Below are 18,718 nucleotides of genomic sequence, written 5' to 3'. Positions count from 1 at the left end.
TGGTGCAGGTAGATTATCTGGAGGAGAGTCAAAGGCATTCAGCTTTCTACTTAGCAGTGAGCACTGGCCTGTGAGTTAATGTACCAGGAATCTGGGTTGCATTTTGTAGGCCAAAAAAGTACTGGTAATGTTACATTAGGTCTGATTTTAAGCTTAAATTGGTGGGTGAAACTTTAAGCATACTTGCATAGCCTCAAATTGTCTACCAGAATATTACTTTAGTGATTTTAACATATTTCCACATATTCTTTGATATTCTCCCGCTGGGAAGTGGAGCTTCAGTCTTCTCCCTTTGATTGTGGGCTCGACTTAATGACTTGCTTCTAACAGAGGCTGGAAAGGAAAGAATACTAACTTTCTGGCAGGGAGATTTGGCAGACACTACCATGCCTTAAACAAGTGATCAAGGTTAACCTTGCTAGTCCTGAGTCATGTTATCATGTCCCCTACAGTGTGATGCTCTGAGAAGGGCACTTACCTCTTGGATATTCTGTTCCCATATTTATGAGCTCTGTCTAATTAGGAGAAGACATCAGAAAAACCCATAAAGAAGGATGTTCTATGAAATATCTGTCTTGAAGATACTTGAAGTGTTTTCTCTTCGAAAATACAGAAATCGTAAAAGCAAGGAAAGATTGAAAAATTTCCCCAGATCAGAGGAGACTAAAGAGATAAGGTGCTCTGAAGTGTCTTGGATAAAGACCATATGATAAGTTGAATAAAACCTGTAGTTTAATGGTTTTGTAACAGTGTTGACATCTTTGTTTTGATAAACCTATCATCGTTATGTAAGAAGTTAATTTTAGGGAAAGCTAGGTGAATGATATATGGGAATTCTAAGCTGCCTTTACAATTGTACTATAAATTTGAATTATCAAAAATAAAACCATTCAGAGGATTTTTTTCCCTAAGGAAAAGTCTAAAATGATGCCTTGGGAAAACAGGAAAGGGTTATTAACTCCTTGACATAAACCCCCAAATAAATATTTATTTTCCGATATCACTACATCATAATAATTGTTTTTTCAGAAAGAAAGACAGCTTGGTGTTTGAGAAAATGTAGTGGCTAAGAAAGATGGGAGAAACCTGGGAAACTCATGTGGGTGATGGGCAGAGTTGGCCAGTTGCAAACTGCAGTTGTTTTTCAGGAATTATAAAGGGGTGTTTATTCATCCATTAAATAACACGTTTACCACCTAAAATGTGCCAAGAATTGTGTTAGAGTTAAAACGTGATCATGATAGATGGGGTCCCTGGTCTTCTGAAGCTTTTACCATAGTGACAACAAACCTTTTTCAGTTCTCTTTGGAAATGTAAACTTCTAAACAAGGAATATTTGAATGCCTATCTATGTAAGTTAAAATGAGCATATAAATGAATTAAGCTTTTTTAAAAAATTGACTTAAACTAAGGTATATAAACACTTGGAAATGTTAATACACCACATTAACAAATTGAAAGATAAAAACCATATAATTATCTCAATAGATGCAGAAAAAGCCTTTGACAAAATTCAACATCCATTTATGATAAAAACCCTCCAGAAAGCAGGAATAGAAGGAACATACCTCAACATAATAAAAGCTATATATGACAAACCCACAGCAAACATTATCCTCAAGGGTGAAAAATTGAAAGCATTTCCCCTAAAGTCAGGAACAAGGCAAGGATGCCCACTTTCACCACTACTATTCAACATAGTTTTGGAAGTTTTGGCCACAGCAATCAGAGCTGAAAAAGAAATAAAAGGAATACAGATAGGAAAAGAAGAAGTAAAACTCTCACTGTTTGCAGATGACATGATCCTCTACAAAGAAAACCCTAAAGATTTTACCAGAAAATTACTAGAGCTAATCAGTGAATATAGTAAAGTTGCAGGATATAAAAGTAACACACAGAAATCCCTTGCATTCCTATACACCAATAATGAGAAAACAGAAAGAGAAATTAAGGAAACAATACCATTCACCATTGCAACAAAAAGAATAAAATACTTAGGAATATATCTACCTAAAGAAACAAAAGACTTATATATAGAAAACTTTCTTGTTTGTTTTTGATGTAAAATGTGATAGGATTTTTAAATTGTAAGTTTTGCAGCTCATGAAAAAAGGACAGAAATGGATTAATTCCAGTTAGTAAAATGGAAAAATTTCTTCCCCGGAGAAATTTTGGAGTTTGAGTTCTTAAGTCAGTTAAATTCCTTAGAGTGGCAGCATGAAGTTAAGCCAGATTTTAAAGGTGCCTCCTTCTGTTTTCAGTAAGCAGAGGTGGAAACAATTTGAAACATGAAGATGTGCAAAATCTTATTGGAAGGATGTTAGCAGCTACTGGCTGAAGGTTGCGGAGTCTTCCAAGGTGGATTTTGAATTCGACTTTGGAAGTGAATGACTCTCATATTTGGGACAAGCTCATCTTTCTGGAAGTTTTTTATGACCTTAAGTGATGCCACCTGGCTTGGGTGAGGCTTCAGTGCATACTCATTTGGAATGGCTTCTGCTTAGGAGTTTGAATCCAGAAGGGGAGCCTGGGGAGCCTGGGGAGCCTGACTGTTTATAATTTGATCAAACTTATCAACTGCCTGAGGAAATCTTCCTCATAGTCTCCTGCCTGTGGAAAAACCCAGGCTGGTTTTTAGTTCAATGAAAAAGTATTGAAAAGATAACCAACTAAGTTCAACTCATTAAAGAAAAAAAAGATGAGGGGTGGCTAGGTTGGAATGATGATGTTGGGGAATAAGATAGTTCAAATATTATAAAATGAATTCATGAAAAAGATAGCAACAATTTGTATCTTTTTTTCCCCATATTTCTCCTTCCTTCCTTCTCCCTCTTTCTCTCTCTCTCACATACACACACACACGTTAGGTGGAGTTAGGCTGAGGAAGCAAGGAAAGAATAGAGATGCAGTAATTTTCAAATTTCTAGGATAATTTTTTTCAGGAAAAATTTCTAAACACATCTCATCAGCCAAAAACGAATAGCTTATACATATATAAGTAAGTATTATTACAAATTCTACTTACCTTACAATGAAGAACAAATATCAGACATCAAAATCACTTGGTAGCTACCTGAAAAATGTTATGATTTGTAATACTTCATCAGTTGTTAGCAATCTTGTAATCACGATTGTTGTTGTTTAGTCACTATGTCATGTCTTACTCTTTTGTGACCCCGTGGACTGCAACCCTCCAGGCTCCTCTGTCCATCGGATCTCCCAGGCAGGAACAACTGGAGTGGGTTGCTATTTCCTTCTCCAGGGGAATCTTCCTGACCCAAGGATCGAACCCATTTCCTGCATCTCCTGCATTGGCAGGTGGAGTCTCTACCTCTGAGCCACCTGGGAAGTCCCCTTTTAATGCTTTACGAGTATCAAATTAGTTAGTCTTCATATTCACTCTGTGCTTAATACTGTTATTTCAACATGGAGAGGCAATACCATTCAGGGTTAAGAGGCAGATAGCCCAAGTCTACTTCCTGTCTCTGTCATGAACTAGATGAATGACGTTGAGCAAAGTATTCAATTCTTTTTAACTCCAGCTTCCCTCTTAATAAAATGGCATTAATGACAACTCATGGAATTTTCATAAAAATTAAATGTAAATATTTAGTATGTAGAATATATTAATATTTACTTTATGTAAGAAGAAGAAGAATGCCTGGACACAGCACTCTGAAAGTATTATTATATTATTTATACTCAAACCAAAATTACTCTGCATTTTTGGGCTTCCCTGGTGGCTCAGTGGTAAAAATTCCACCTGCCAGTGCAGGTGAGACTCAGGTTCAACTCCCGGGTTGGAAAGATCCCCTGGAGAAGGAAATGGCAATCCACTCCAGTATTCTTGCTTAGAAAATCTCATGGACAGAGGAGCCTGGCAGGCTACAGTCCATGAGGTTGCAAAAGAGTCAGACACAACTTAGCAACTGAACAACAACTCTGCCTTTTTCCTTGTTTTTATTAGTGAGAGTAGGAGTCGTGCAGAGGGAGGAGTAATCTCATAGATAGGGGTCCATGGTTATTCTGTATACATATGTATATGTGATTTGGAGATACTTGTTGGATATGTGAGTGAATGAAATTGAAATGTGATTGATTATATTTGTGTCGAAACAACAGTTTTAACATGTTTTGCTGTTTGCCTAAAAATAATTTTTCTTGTGAGCATCATAGAACTTGTTGGAAAAGAGATCTGGAAATTTGGCTTTTCTCAATTTTGATGATCTCCACACATGTACCTTTTTAAGTCTAAATTCTCAAAGTGTCAAAAAATTTTTTTAAACAAATGGATTGTGTTTTACATGAAAGATTGCTCTTAGTATAAACTTTTTCTCAAGTTTAATTTTGTTTTAACATAGATACAAACCAAAACAAACACTTTTGTGGTTAAGTTTTGAAGTTTGTATTTTCTTAAAGTTCCTTTTCTTCATTTTATTAAGGAAAGAAAAATGAAAAAAAAAAATCAAAAGGAAAAAGGAAAAAAATCAAAAGGAAAAAATTTATTAGAGAGAAAAAAAGAATACTTTTTTTGCTGTATGTGAAGTATGGTTTGAAGAGCCAGTTATATGTCGTGATAAAATGTCATATATGTAATAATGATGCAACCAGTATCTTTCTACCTTGATAATTTTTTTTTTTTTTTTAGAATTTGAAAATGTAGTCAACTGGTTTTTGGTATCATATCAGAATAGTTGAACAGATAATGTAACTTGTAAATACTACTTCTGCAGGCTGTAAAATTTGTTTCCAAGAAAACTGTTAGCTGTCTAAGTTCTCTGAATGTGTTATAAAATTCTCATAGATGGGAAAAAATGAAATTAAGTGGAACTTGATTAGGTAGATTGGAAAGTTGTTTATATTTGATCCCCAGCGAAGTGATCTTAGGACTTGAGTGAATGAGCAGGTTGTAATTCATGTGTATGTTTTGGGCAATTCATAATCATCTGCTCAGCTTCTTCTTAATAAATCCTTTAGGAATATTAATAGTGTTTATTTTCCCATTCTGTCTTTCTAGGCACTGAAGAAACGAGAAGCAAAAGCAGAGGAGAATGAAGGAGAAATGAAAAATAAGCTAAGACAAACGGAAAGTGAGAAGAGTAAAGTAAGATTCTGAAAATTATCTTTCAAAGAGTACTAATGTTTGGGGCCACTGACATTCACTGAATGCCTTGAAAAGCGTCCTGAGGTCATTTGCTCATTAGTGCAGTGTATGTTTTGATGTGGAATCACTTGGCTTCAGGGCTCTGCCGCTCTCTGCTACTTGCTCTTGGAAACGTGCACAGGTTGTTTGCTACCTTGTCTTCTGGTCACTTTGCTTTTTCAGAAGGGGATTAAACTTGACCGCTCCTTGTTGGGGAACATTTAAAGAGCTTGACTTTGCTGCAGGGTTATGAGAGACCTGTTGTTTAAAGGCTGAGTATTTTGCATCTGTTCATTTTCATTACAGAAGATAAAAATAAGCAGTCTCGTTCTGAAAAGTCCTCTGTTCTTATTAAATATTAAGAACCTTTGCTATATATTCATGTCTGTGAACCTATAGAGCCTAGCCCTTTAGAACTAGAAGGTAATTCAGAGGCCAAACAACTCTCTTCAATTTGCAAATGAGTAGGTTTCAGGCTGAGCCTAGAGTAATAAATGATAAAGTGAAAATTTGCCCCCACTGTAATGGTCTTTATCCCACATTGTCTTTTCCGTCTGCCTTTGGCTCCTTTATTTCACCAAATTCCGTAGAGTTCCACGATGCGTCTCTGCTGCCTTCATGGTGGTAAACAAGATGTGTTGGGTCATCACGCTTGCGCTTTGGGAGCTGAGACTGCTGGCATTACCCAGGAATCATGACCAGGGTAGGCCCTGGTAGATTTTCAAACTACTTTGACTTCAGGGTGATTTCCTCCTTTTTTATTTAGCCACAGAAACAAGAGAACTGGTCAGGTAATATTTTATGTGGATTCTCAGCCTTCACAGGTACTTTACAGCTGGCTTAGAGTTAACCTTTGACCCGTATGGGCTTAGGGACCCTGACCCTCTGTGCAGTCTAAAATCCGAGTATAACATGTAATTGGCCCTCTGTATTTGCAGTTTCTCTCTAGCTACACTTCCACACCTGTGAATTCAACCCACTGGGGATCCTATAATACTGTGGTGTTTACAATAAAAAAAAAAAAATCTGTGTGTAAATGGACTTCTGCAGTTCGAACCTATGTTGTTTAAGGGCCAACTCTACTTTAAAAAATGTGATGTTTATTTTCTGAGCTGCATGTATGGTATTTAAAAAGCTTATATAATTGGATTAGAAAATTGTTTTGAAATAGTAATAGGTCCATAGAGGTTGCAAAATAAAATGTGCCCTGTGCCCTTTACCCAGTTATTCTCAATGGTAACATTTTGTTTTATTGCCATCCAGTATCAAAACCAGCAAACTGACACTTACAATGCATTGAGCTTATGCAGATTTCTGTTTTATTGTGTGTTGAGTGCGTGCATCTGTGTGTGTGCGTACTTATCTTATTGCCGCCACAGTCAAAGCACAGAACCGTTCCATCACCACAGTGCTCCCCCGTGCTTCTCCTTAGTAGCCACACCGATCACACGCACGATTTCTGAAGGACTAGTGTATAGATAGTAGTTTGTTCAAATGAAGTGATAATTTAGGATAACTATTAAAATCGAAGCACTTAATAACATCTTAATACAAGCTTGTGATTTCACAAAATGACCTGACCCTTACAAATTGCAAGCATGTCCAGCATATGTAAGCTCTGGATTTTTAGCAAACGTTTTTTCCATCTGAAAGGGGAGGAAAAATGATTTGCCCTTTACAAACCTTTTAGGTTCTTTGGCTGGCCTAATAATTAAATTGATATCAAGCAGATTAATAGGAGAAAAACGTTGACTTTTGTTTGTGTGGGAGCCCCACAAACATATGTGATTCAAAGGCAGCCAGGCAATTGAAGCTTATCTCCCATCCTGAACTAAGGAAAGAAATAGAGGCCTGGGACTTCAGAGGGAAGGAAGACAGTTCACAGGAGGTGAGAAGAGGGGGTTTCCATTAACAGATGTTTGCCCTGCCACACAGGTAAATCTTTCAGATGCAGAAAGTATCTTTAGTAATAAGCTCTCTCCCTGGTACAGACCTGCTTTCTGAACTGTTTTATCCAGTTAAGGGGAAGGTGAAAAGCTTTTCCTGAGTCTGCTGGGCTTTGCTTACCATCAGCTCACAATAATACTTGTGCCAAAGAGGTGTATTTTGGGGTGGCATATTTTTCTCCCCTTCACATCCTATTATATTTTTCAACTGGAAACAAGCTATGCACAGTGACTATTATATTTTTCAACTTGAAACAAGCTAGGCACAGTGACTTTGCAGCCTATTTAGTTACCTAACTGGCACATTTTCTGTGGGTATTATCTAATGGCAGTATTATTAGGGAAATTTAAAATGTTTTATTCTGAACTGAGATACTTCAAAATTTTTGGAATGTTATGAATATTGGAAATATTAGGAGTATAATACTATTAAGAATATAAAGTAGTCACCAACTGGATGAAATTATACCTTGAGTCATTGGGTCCCTGAAATTTTTATTCTAATTTAGTTTATATGATACTACATGTAGTAATTTAAAGAAAAAATTGCTTTAGAATTTTGCATTAAAATGATTTAAAACTGCAGGGAGCTCAGAGATTGTCTCATATAAAACCCTTATTTTAGAGATAACAGAAAGGAGGCCTAAGGAAAAAAGATTTAAACAGGGTCATAATTGAGATGGAACTGACTAGAGCACAGACCTCCTGCAGTATGGTCTGGTTCACTTTTTGTTATTTAATCACCATTATTTTAATGGGAGCATTGATATGTGTTTATTGCAAGATGTTTATCTTTTTATATTAGCTGTAAAAATCTGCAAACCTTTTCACTTTTCTCCTCTTAAATTGTGCCTGTAATAATTTAGTTATCTTCTGCCCCATTGGACATTTTTCCTTATCCTTTGATGAAACTCTAGCTTCAACAGGAATTGGAGCTGTCTCGAAGGTTACTGAATCAGTCAGAAGGCAGCAGAGAAACACTTTTGCATCAGGTAAGTATGCAAGCTATGGTAATCTGCTTTTAAATTAAATCAGGATTGAGTCTCTTTCCCTATTAAATGTCTTTGTGAAAGGGCAAAAAAATTCAGGTCCAGGAAATTTTTTTCCTAACAAATGTATATTAGCACACATAAGCAAAAGGTGAAATCCTTTCAGGAAGATTCAGAGAAAGCCAGCACAAAGCACCAGCCCAAGTTCCTCCTGTGACAGTGTATCTTGCTGATTGCCGCTCCAATTTAGAAATTATCTCTCTTAGCATAACCAGTGTAAAAGTGAGACTGGATGGGTAAGATACAGTTTTCCCAGGAACTTAATTTTATTTGAGGAGGCATTGGAGAGTGAAGGAGGAAGTAAAACACGTAAAACAGACCTTTGCATGTTCGAGTTCCCTTGAATGTATCATTGTCTTATATTCTCGTTTTCAAGATGCTACCTGATTCCTTTTAACCAGAGATAAGGCTTAATTTTAAAGCATAACATTTTGTAGCCCGTTAGCCCATAATACGAGTTTGGTGCCTCCGATATTTAAAGTCAGTAGCTTGAAATAGCCATCTTGCGTACATTGGGAAAGGGCATTGGATTTCTAACCGTCTTTCTGCTTGTGTTTAATGTGAATTGCAGTTGTACTTGCTTCTCTTTTGAGGTATGGGTTACATAACTCACTACATAATATGCTAGGTAGGCAAAGATGTCAGACATTGTAGATGTTCAGGAGTACTTTATTTGACGATTAATCCTGAAAATGCAACATAGCACCTGTTTTACAAAATCCTTAAAAACATGTAATGGCTTTGTTCTGCAGCCAGTGTTATGATGGAATTAATGTTGGCAGAGTTTAGACTTTCTTTTTTGGAAGGTTATTTCTATATTCAATTCCTTCTGATTCTTTTGGTTTTGGAACTCTGCCTTGTAACTGCTCATCTTTTGAAATAAGAGATTTCTGCGTTTAGGTTGCCATTGTGACTTTACCTGAGATGTTTTGCCACCGCTAACTTGTTTAATGGTTGTTGGGGACTTGCCTGCTAGACTCCAGATACATGAAGATGAATAAAAGGGTACCTGACTTCAAAGAGTTTATACTTTTTTCAACAGCCTTTAGTGCTTATTTATTTTGAGCAGTACTTTGATATCAAAATGTTTTAAATTGTGATCATTTCACTTGACTTTACCAACCAGTAGACTACATTCACAGGAAAGAAACTAAGTGAAAAATGTAAAAACATACAGTACTTAACAGGAGGTGATTTGGGTTAATAGTAGTAGAGTGGATTGAGGTGAAAATAGGGATTTTGTAAAATGTGGTCAAATTATTTGTCATAGACACAAAGAAGGGGAAAATACCTTCATTGTGAAAGGAATAGGAATAAAGAAGTGAAGCAAGAGACTATTCCACTGTGCTTGTCATAATGAGATTAACTTGGTTTCAACTTGTGCTTACAATAATCTGCTGGAAGTGATTTTTTTTCCCTTAGGGAAATAATTTGTAATAATTTATAAGTTCAATTATTGTTTTCCTGCTTTTAAAACTAATGAAAGTTTCATCTTTGATTATATGTGTTTAGGTAGAAGAACTCCGTACACAACTTATGAAAGCAGAAGGCGATCCGAAGGGTTTACATCATCAAGCATCTCAGATTTCCAAGCAACAGTCAAGCCTTCAGGATGAACAGGGAGATGACTGGAGGTTTAGGAGAGGTATAATCCTGATTTGTAAATGTCTGGGGCCTTTTAAAAAAACTTTTATTGGAGTATAGTTGCTTTACAATATTGTGTTAATTTCTGCTGTTTTTGATCTTTCTTAAATAATTTTCATTTTCAGAATCGCTTTTCTTATGTTTGTTTCAACCTATTTCTTATCTATTACAAGGTTTTCCAAATTAATCCTAGTTTAGCATGCAATTTGTAAAAACAGACATAATTTTATAGCAGTGTTGAGCAGATGGTACAGAGATGTCCCATATTTGCCTGCTCCTTCATATTACAGCTTCCCTAACTGTCAATGTCCCTTACCCTAGTGGTGCATTTGTTATAACTAATGAATCAGACATTGACACATCATTGTCGTCCAAAGTCCATGGTTTACTTTAGGGTCTACTTTTGGTATTGTGTGTCCGTAGGATTAGACAAACATGTAATGACGTGTATCCATCATTGTAATATCATAGTGTAGTTTCACTGCCCTTAAAATTCTCTGTGTTTCAGTACTCATCCCTCCCTCCCCCTAACCTCTGACAAACACTAATCTTTTTATCGTTTCCTTAGTTTTGCCTTTTCCAGAATCTAATATATCAATAGTTGGAATCATACAGTATGTAGCCTTTTCCAGTTGCCTTGTTTACTTAGTATCCTTTGAGTTTTCTCCATGTCTTTTCATGGCTTGGAAGTTCTTCAAAAGAAAAAAAAAACAACTTTCTTTTTATTTTTAAAGCACTGCATAGTATTTCATTGTTTGGATGTACCACAGTTTATTTATCCATCCATGCACAGAAGCCTGTCTTGGTTTCTCCCATGTTTTGGCAATCATGAATAAAACTGCTCTAAACTAAACATCTGTGTGCAGATTTTTGTGTAGACTTAAGGTTTCATCTCTTTTGGATAAATATCAGAGAGTGTGATTGCTCAGTCATATGACAAGAGTGGTTAGGTTTGTAAGAATCTTCAAACTCTCTTCCAAAATAGCTATATCATTTTGCCTTCTACCAGCAGTGATGAGATTTCTTGTTGTTCTGCCTCCTTCTCAACATTTAGAATTGTCAGCTGTCTGTATTTTAGCCATCCAGATAGGTTTGTAGTGGCATCTTGTTTTAATTTGCATTTTCCTGATAACATGGTGTGAAGCATTTATTCATATGCTTATTTACTAAGATATATATATCTTTTCTGCTGAGATAGTCATTAAAGTCTTTGGCCTATTTCTTAGTATGGTTGTTTGTTTTCCTGTTATTGTTAAGAGTCATTTGTATATTTTGGCTAGCAGTCCTTCATCAGTATGTCTTTGCAAATAATATCTCACAGTTTACGGCTTGGCTTTTTGTTCTCTTAAGATTATCTTTCACAGAGCTGAAACTTTTAATTTTAATGAAGTCCAGCCTATTCATTCTTTCTTTCATGGATTGTGAGTTTGGTGTTATATCTAAAAAGTCATTGCCAAACCGCAAATCATTCTCTTACCTTCTAAGAGTTTTATGATTTTGCATTTTACATTTAAATCTGTGATCCATTTTGAATTAATTTTTGTGGAAGATTTAAGTTCTGTGCCTAGATTCAGTTTTTTTTTGCGTGTGAGTCTTCTGTTCTAGTGTCCTTTGTTTAAAAAAATAGCTTTTCCCCATTGTATTGCTTTTGTTCTTTCTCGAAGATCAGTTGACTGTTTTCATGTGGGTCTACTTCTGGGCTCTCCGTTCTGTTCCGGGTGTCTACTTGTCTTTTTTTTTGGCCGGTACCACATTGTTTTGTTGGATAGTGTCAGTCCTTCAACTGTTTTCTTCTTTTTCAGTATTGCTCTTGCTACTTGGGATTCTTTGCCATTCTATGTGACTTTAGAATCAGGTGGTCAATATACACAAAATAACTTGCTGGGATTTTGATTGGCTTGTGTTGAATCTATTGCTGAAGTTGAGAAGAACTGACATTTTGACAATATTGAGTCTTCCTGTCCATGAACATGGATATCTCTCCACTGATTTTGTTCATCCTTGATTTCTTTCATCAGAATTTGGTAGTTTTCATCATATAAATTTTGTTAGATTTATACCTAGGTATTTGATTTTTGGGCTTCTCAGGTGGCTCAGTGGTAAAGAATCTGCCTGCTCATGCAGGAGACTCTGAAAGCATGGGTTTGATTCCTGGCTCAGGTAGATCCCCTGGAGTAGGAAATGGCAACCCACTACAGTATTCTTGCCTGGAAAATTCCATAGACAGAGGAGCCTGTGGGCTGCAGTTCATGAGGTAGCAAAGAGGTGGACCTCACTGAGTGACTGGCATGCATGCGTTTAATTTTGGGGGGATGCTTATGTAAATAGTATTGTGTGTTTAATTTCAAATTTCACTTGCTTGTTGTTGATATTAGCATCTAGTTTTAATGTCTTCTCTGCTTGATTTTTAAACCCATTTCAGTTGTCAGACCTGCTTATCTCATGAGTTTTCCTTTTAGAAAGAGCCAACAAGCCAGTTGTGGAATTTTTTTTTTTTTAATTCATGCACACATATATATGAACACATACACACACACACACATACATGTGAGTATATTTATGTATGCATATTTGTACTTAAATTGGAAATACCCTATGCTTTTCAATTTAAATTAATATTCTATCTTTGTTTTGTTACCTGGAGATTGGGGAAAAAAATTAATCAGATTGTAGAAGTGGTCATGAACCATGTGACTGGATTTTTTTAATGTTGATTAGAAAGGCATTGTGTTTGAAAACATTTAGGATATTTTTCCAGTGGAGGTGTTGACTTTGGTTGTAGAATTTAATTATTCTGGATATATTTCTTTTTGAAAGTTTTGTGTTTAACAGAAATGGTGATATTGAAATTTTATAATGTTTTCTAACAGACTACTAAAGATTGTTCCACTCTAAACCATTTGAATATTAAGGCATTTTACTCAAATGCCTAAATTACCATAGAAACTTTTATAAACATTTGATGTTATAAATTCCCCAGATTCCCTACACTTAACTCAATATGTTGCCTAAGTTAGAATTTCCACATTACCAGAAAATCTTCTGAATCTACCAGAATATGGCAGATTTTGACATACCTGCCCTAACATATTTGCATGCTATTAAGTTCAGTTGAATTTCATGTGGTGTTGTAATTTAAACATATTTTGGCATTAGAAGCTTGGAAGAAAAGCTATGACAAACTTAGACAGTGTATTAAAAAGCAGAGACATCACTTTGTCAGCAAAGGTCTGTATAATCAAAGGTATGGTTTTTCCAGTAGTCATGTACAGATGTGAGAGTTGGACCATAGAGTAGTCTGAGCACTGAACAATTGATGCTTTCGAACTGTGGTGCTTGAGAGTCCCTTGGACAGCAAGCAGATCAAACCAGTCAATCCTAAAGGAACTCAACCCTGAATATTCACTGGAAGGACTGATGATGAAGTTCCAATACTTTGGCCACCTGATGCGAAGAGCTGACTCATTGGAAAAGACCCTGATTCTGGGAAAGACTGAAGGCAGGAGAAGGGGACGACGGAGGATGAGATGGTTGGATGGCATCATCGACTCAATTGACATGAGTTTGAGCAAAGTCCGGGAGACATTGAAGGACAGGGAAGCCTGGTGTGCTGCAGTCCATGGGATCACAGAGTCAGATACAACTTAGCCACTGAACAACTTTAAAATTTATTTTTAAAGTAAAATATAGGGTATTAAGATTATTCACCAAATTTTCATGAAGTTGTTCATAGGACTTCTCATTTTGTTCGGAAAAAGAGTCTATGGTACATTTGTTATGTGTTTTGTTGTCTTATAAAATTTAGTTATTTTTGGTGTCTTTCAGGACTCAAAGAATCTCACTTTTTTAAGCTACTTACCAGGCTTAATAAAAATCTTAAAGTTCTCTTATTGTTGTGGCAATGGACTTCTTCACCTTTTAATAATTCTAGAGTTTTCAACTTTATAGTATACTTGCATTATTTAAAAAAATTCTACGTAAGAAATTGCACTTGTCATCCTCCACCTGCTCTTTATTCCTCTCCCCACTGCAAAATGACTTCCACTTCTGCTTTGACTTTGCTTCGTTTACTAGTGGTCTCCTCTGTCAAATTCAAAGGAATTTTTAATTACTTGCCTTAGTTGTTTCCCGTTTGTTCCCTCTCCCTTAACACTCTTCCACTGACTTGATTGTTCCTACTGTTTCCTGGTTCTTCTGCCTTAGTCGTTTTCAGTCTTTCCATCTGAATCTTTTCCGTTTGTTTCCAGTTTGCCTTTTAAATGTTGCTGTGTTCTAGAATCCTATTTATGGATTTTCTCACTTGGTGCTTCTTTGCTGAGGTTGTTATTTAATCTTAGGCTTTAGCTATCACCTACAAAGGATGATCCCTAAAGGAAGCTCTTCTCTCTCTCCTGACCTTCAGCCCTCCAGATGGAGTTGCTCCTTGGGCGTCTCTTTGTGCTGGTCCAGCATGCTCAGGAACAGGTTTACAACTGAATTCTTACTTTCCTCCAAACCTGTTTTTATTTCCTATCTTAACTGGTAGAATGTTTCTTTATCCAGATAAGCCTAAAATACAAAGAACGTCCCAACTTACTTCTCCCCTCCATCTAATTAGTCTCTGTATCCTGTCTATTGGAAGATCCTGACATCTCTTGAAGTGCCTTCTTTTTTTTTAAATATAAATTTACTAATTTTAATTGGAGGCTAATTACTTTACAATATTGTAGTGGTTTTGCCATACATTGACATGAATCCACCACAGGTGTACATGTGTCCCCCATCCTGAACCCCCCCTCCCACCTTCCTCCCCATCCCATCCCTCTGGCTCATCCCATGGCACCAGCCTTGAGCACCCTGTCTCATGCATCAAACCTGGACTGGCAATTCATTTCACACATGATAATATACACGTTTCAATGCCATTCTCCCAAATCATCCCACCCTCACCCTCTCCCACAGAGTCCAAAAGACTGTTCTATACATCTGTGTCTCTTTTGCTGTCTTGCATATAGGGTCATTGTTACCATCTTTCTAAATTCTATATATATGCGTTAGTATGCTGTATTGGTGTTTTTCTTTCTGGCTTACTTCACTCTGTATAATAGGCTCCAGTTTCATCCACCTCATTAGAACTGATTCAAAAGTATTCTTGTTAATGGCTGAGTAATATTCCATTGTGTATTTGAAGTGGCTTCTTTCGTATTCCCACTAACCCAGTTTAGGCATGCTTTATCTCATCTCTGTTACCCTCTTAACTTGTCTTATGCTAGTTTGTCTGTAATCTGTCCTCTGCCCTGCTACTAAAGGAACCCTTCTAAGCCACAAACCTGTCATGTTATTCTCTTGATTAAAACCTCATAATTTATTGAATTCTCACAGGGCATCATTCTACTCATTTTACACTGTGTGTTTTAGTTCTTACAGATATTCTATGAGTAGGATACTCTTCTTATTTCCATTTTACTGATTTTTTTTTAAAGCCTGAAAAACAAAAAAATTGAATTCCTTGCTTAAAGTCACATTTATGGGAAGAAGCAAACCAAATCTTTTTTCTATCCAGGCTTGAACTCTTTAACTGCTATCCTCCACTGACCCATCAACGTTTGTAGCAAGAATTCTTTAAAGTGGAGCATATGAGATAATCCTCTGGGAGAGACTGTCTCTAACACTATTTGTGTTGTATGAATAAATACATTTATACATAAAAATATGCATATTTTCAGGTTGATGATCTAGCAGGAGTGGGCAAAGGATGACCCATGAGCCAAATCCAGACTGCTTCCTGTTTTTGAATAAAGAAACTTTATTGGAATACAGCTACTCCCATTCATTAATGCATTGTCCAGGTCACTTTTGTAGTATACTATCAAAGATAAGTAGTTGTGACAGAGACCATATAGCTGCAGTATTTACTGTCTGACCTTTTACAGAAAATGTTTGCTAACTCTTGGTCTGTGAGCTGATTTCCAAGCTCCCTGGCAGTGCATGACTGCTGAGTCTGCTGTTGCTCCTTCCTCACAAGTATTAGCTATGTAGAACGCGATGTGTGCAGTTACCCGAATATGAAATCCAATATTGTTCCTCAGTACCTTATGCTGTTTCCTTCCCTGAAATATCACCCCAACTTGATCGCCTTTGCTTGGTGAAATTTTATATCTATTTTTCAGAACTAACTTTTAAACCAATTCTTACAACCTCAGTTTCTTATTAAGGTAGAGTTAATCATTCTGTCCTTTTGACTGATTTTGTATGATAACCATTTACTATACAGAATTATACAGATATAGGGAAATATCTGTTTAGTATCTGAGAGTCCTCTTACCATTATTAAAATACCTATGCATCTTTCATTCACACTGTACAGTTTTGACAGTTTAGTATTCCTTAAGTTGGGGTGTGTCTTATGAATGATCTGTAAGTTTTATTTGCTAGTGTTTCCTTCCTTCTTTCCTTTTCTGGAATTGAAGGTACTAGAAAAAGAGTAGTTTTAAACTGATACTATATGTTCCAGTTTTTGACATCTTAACTTCATAGAAGTACTTTTTTTATATCTTTTTCCTATTGTTAGAATGTAAGCTCATTGAGAAAATGGTTTTCGTGTTATTTATTTTTGAAAAAGATGGTGTTACAGTGCCCTTTTCATCATATACCAAATATTTCATATTGAACTAAAAATACATACTCTGTCAGTTTATATTGTTCAGTTGTAGGTAGTTATCTCCAGAACTAGTAAGTTAAAGGTCAGAACACAATCAAGATTTAGCTGCCTCCTTTGCTTATGTTGCAAGAAAAGCATTTTGTTGTGTGAACTTCAGTAACTTCAGTAAGCTGTAGAAGCTTAGTTGAAAATTCTTTCAGTATTTTTGTTTTAGAGTTTGGGGGTAATATAGGGATATAAGGCAAATTAAAGGAAAATGCATAGATTTTTCCTGAAATAAATTATACTGGAAATCAGATAGCAGTTCAAGTACAGTATCAAAATGGGATAACATTGGATGACATAGCTATGTATTTTAGAAAATTGTGTAAGACTTGAAATAATAGAATGGCGAATTCTACAGTCTGTTGGGTGACAGCGACATTTAATAAGTGCATTGTATGGAGTAGGATTAATATTAATAAACCTACCATTTGAGAGTACATTATCCTGTGAATAACGAACAACCATCACGCTTTACATTTTCTCTTTTAAGGGGTTGAGCGAGAGGATCTGGAGAAGCAGATGTCAGATTTGAGAGTGCAGCTGAACTTCAGTGCAATGGCTTCTGAGTTAGAGGAAGTGAAGCGGTGCTTGGAGCGAAAAGACAAGGAGAAAGTACATTTGGCAGCCCAAGTGGAGGTGACTTTGCTATGTTTAAGCCGTGTTCAAAGGACTTGAGTTTTGTTTCATAGCACTGCTTAGTGAAATTTTAATATAAAGATTGTGATGTTTTATGAACTCGAGTTTGGGTGTAGATAATGTCAAGTTATCTAGATGGTTACTTTAATTATGTAGAGAAATTTCTATGGATTCATTTCTCTTCATTTGGACCTCAAAGCCAGGATACCTAAGAAATATTCTTCTTCCATTAGCAGTTGAGCCCTTCCCTCAGACAGAAGGGATCTTTTTTCTCTGAAGGAACCACAGTTATTTGTGGTGGGTGTGGGGGAGGAGGGTGGAGGTGAAACTGGCAAAAGGCATAGCAATAAGGTATTACTGATATTTTTTCTTTGGAAATAGAAAAGTTTTCAAATCTCTAGCTGTTTTGCATGAGATAGAGTTGCAATGCCTCCATTAATTTAGAGTTGTGTAGTAGTCATGAATGATGAGTGAAGTGTAACTAGGCAGCTACCGTTTCTTACTTGCCTTTTATCTAGCACAGATGGTGTAATTATCAAAAATGATTAAGAAATCAAAGGAAAGAACTTGATAAAAGAAAATGGCTTACTTCTCATTTTAATTAGGTAAATTAGATCCACGCAAACATGGAGGACACATTTGGAACTAGATATGTGTCAGTCTTTCTCTGTCTCTGTTTGTTGCTGGTGAAGTTGTGTTCTAATTGCAGTAAGTAGTCACATTTGAAAAATTTCCTAAGTTATAATGAAAGGTAGAAAATTGGTGTGAAAAGTATCTAACTTTGTATAATCCAAAGGAAATATTTAATGTTACTGAAGTCTTAAGTTTCTCTTTCATCTTGTCAGTGGATCAGTACAAAATATATTTTAGATTTGTTTCAAGATTCATGTTTAAAGATAATGAAACAGTGACATTTTCTTTACAAAGCCTCCATGTGTTTGTTTCTTTATTAATGTTTTAACGGGAATATGTTGACTTAGAATACTATATTAGTTTCAGCTGTACAGCATAGTGATTTTCATGTTTTTATGGATGATGTGCCATGCCATGTTAATTGTAGTATTATTGACTATTTTCTCTGTGCTGTATATTATTATATCCCTATGACTTTTTGATTCAACTTAATTTAATTTTTTTGGCTTAAAATTTTATATTTTATTGAGATAACGTTGGTTCATAATACTGTACAAGTTTCATGTGTACAGCATTCTATTTCTACTCCTTTCCACTACATTGTGTTCACCACCAAAAATTTTCCTTCCATCAGCATACATTTGATCCCCTTTACCCACTTTTGCCTCCAATCCCCACTCTGTCCCATCCCTTTTGATAACCATTAGTCTGTTCTCTGTACCTATGGGTTTGTTTTTATGACTTGTCTTTTAACATTTCACTAGCTTTTTAAGTTTTTCATTCACTGCCTTTACTATTATTTTCCTTTCCTAGTAAAGTACATTTTTCCTTTCATTCATTTCCTATCTTTATAGGGCCTTTCCTTTTCCATTTAAAGAAGTTCCTTTAACATTTCTTGGAAGGCTGGTTTAGTGTTGTTAAACTCTTTTTAGTTTTTGCTTGACTGGGAAACTCTCTCTCCTTCAGTTCTGAATAACTTTGC

The 18,718-nt window shown here is 36.0% G+C and overlaps 1 protein-coding gene across 35 annotated transcripts in view; it reads left to right on the top strand.

The window, feature by feature from the left end:
• CEP128 (centrosomal protein 128) overlaps window positions 1-18,718 on the top strand; it is a 459,693-nt gene that overhangs the window by 109,649 nt on the left and 331,326 nt on the right. For all 35 annotated transcript variants that reach the window (XR_014059627.1, XR_014059626.1, XR_014059628.1 and 32 more), the window contains 4 exons: window positions 5,018-5,104; window positions 8,007-8,081; window positions 9,651-9,783; window positions 16,958-17,103. Coding sequence is in view for 19 of the 35 variants with exons in the window: in XM_081510600.1 (XP_081366726.1) it covers window positions 5,018-5,104; window positions 8,007-8,081; window positions 9,651-9,783; window positions 16,958-17,103 (441 nt within the window). In the remaining 16 variants the exon portion in view is untranslated. The remainder of the gene's footprint in view (window positions 1-5,017; window positions 5,105-8,006; window positions 8,082-9,650; window positions 9,784-16,957; window positions 17,104-18,718) is intronic.

This window comes from Giraffa tippelskirchi, chromosome 7 (assembly GCF_054371585.1).
Source record: "Giraffa tippelskirchi isolate mGirTip1 chromosome 7, T2T-mGirTip1v1.2.pri, whole genome shotgun sequence".
Classification (NCBI taxonomy): Eukaryota; Metazoa; Chordata; class Mammalia; order Artiodactyla; family Giraffidae; genus Giraffa; species Giraffa tippelskirchi.
The sequence above is the reverse complement of the archived record's forward strand: the minus strand, read 5'-3'. Positions and strand labels throughout refer to the sequence as shown.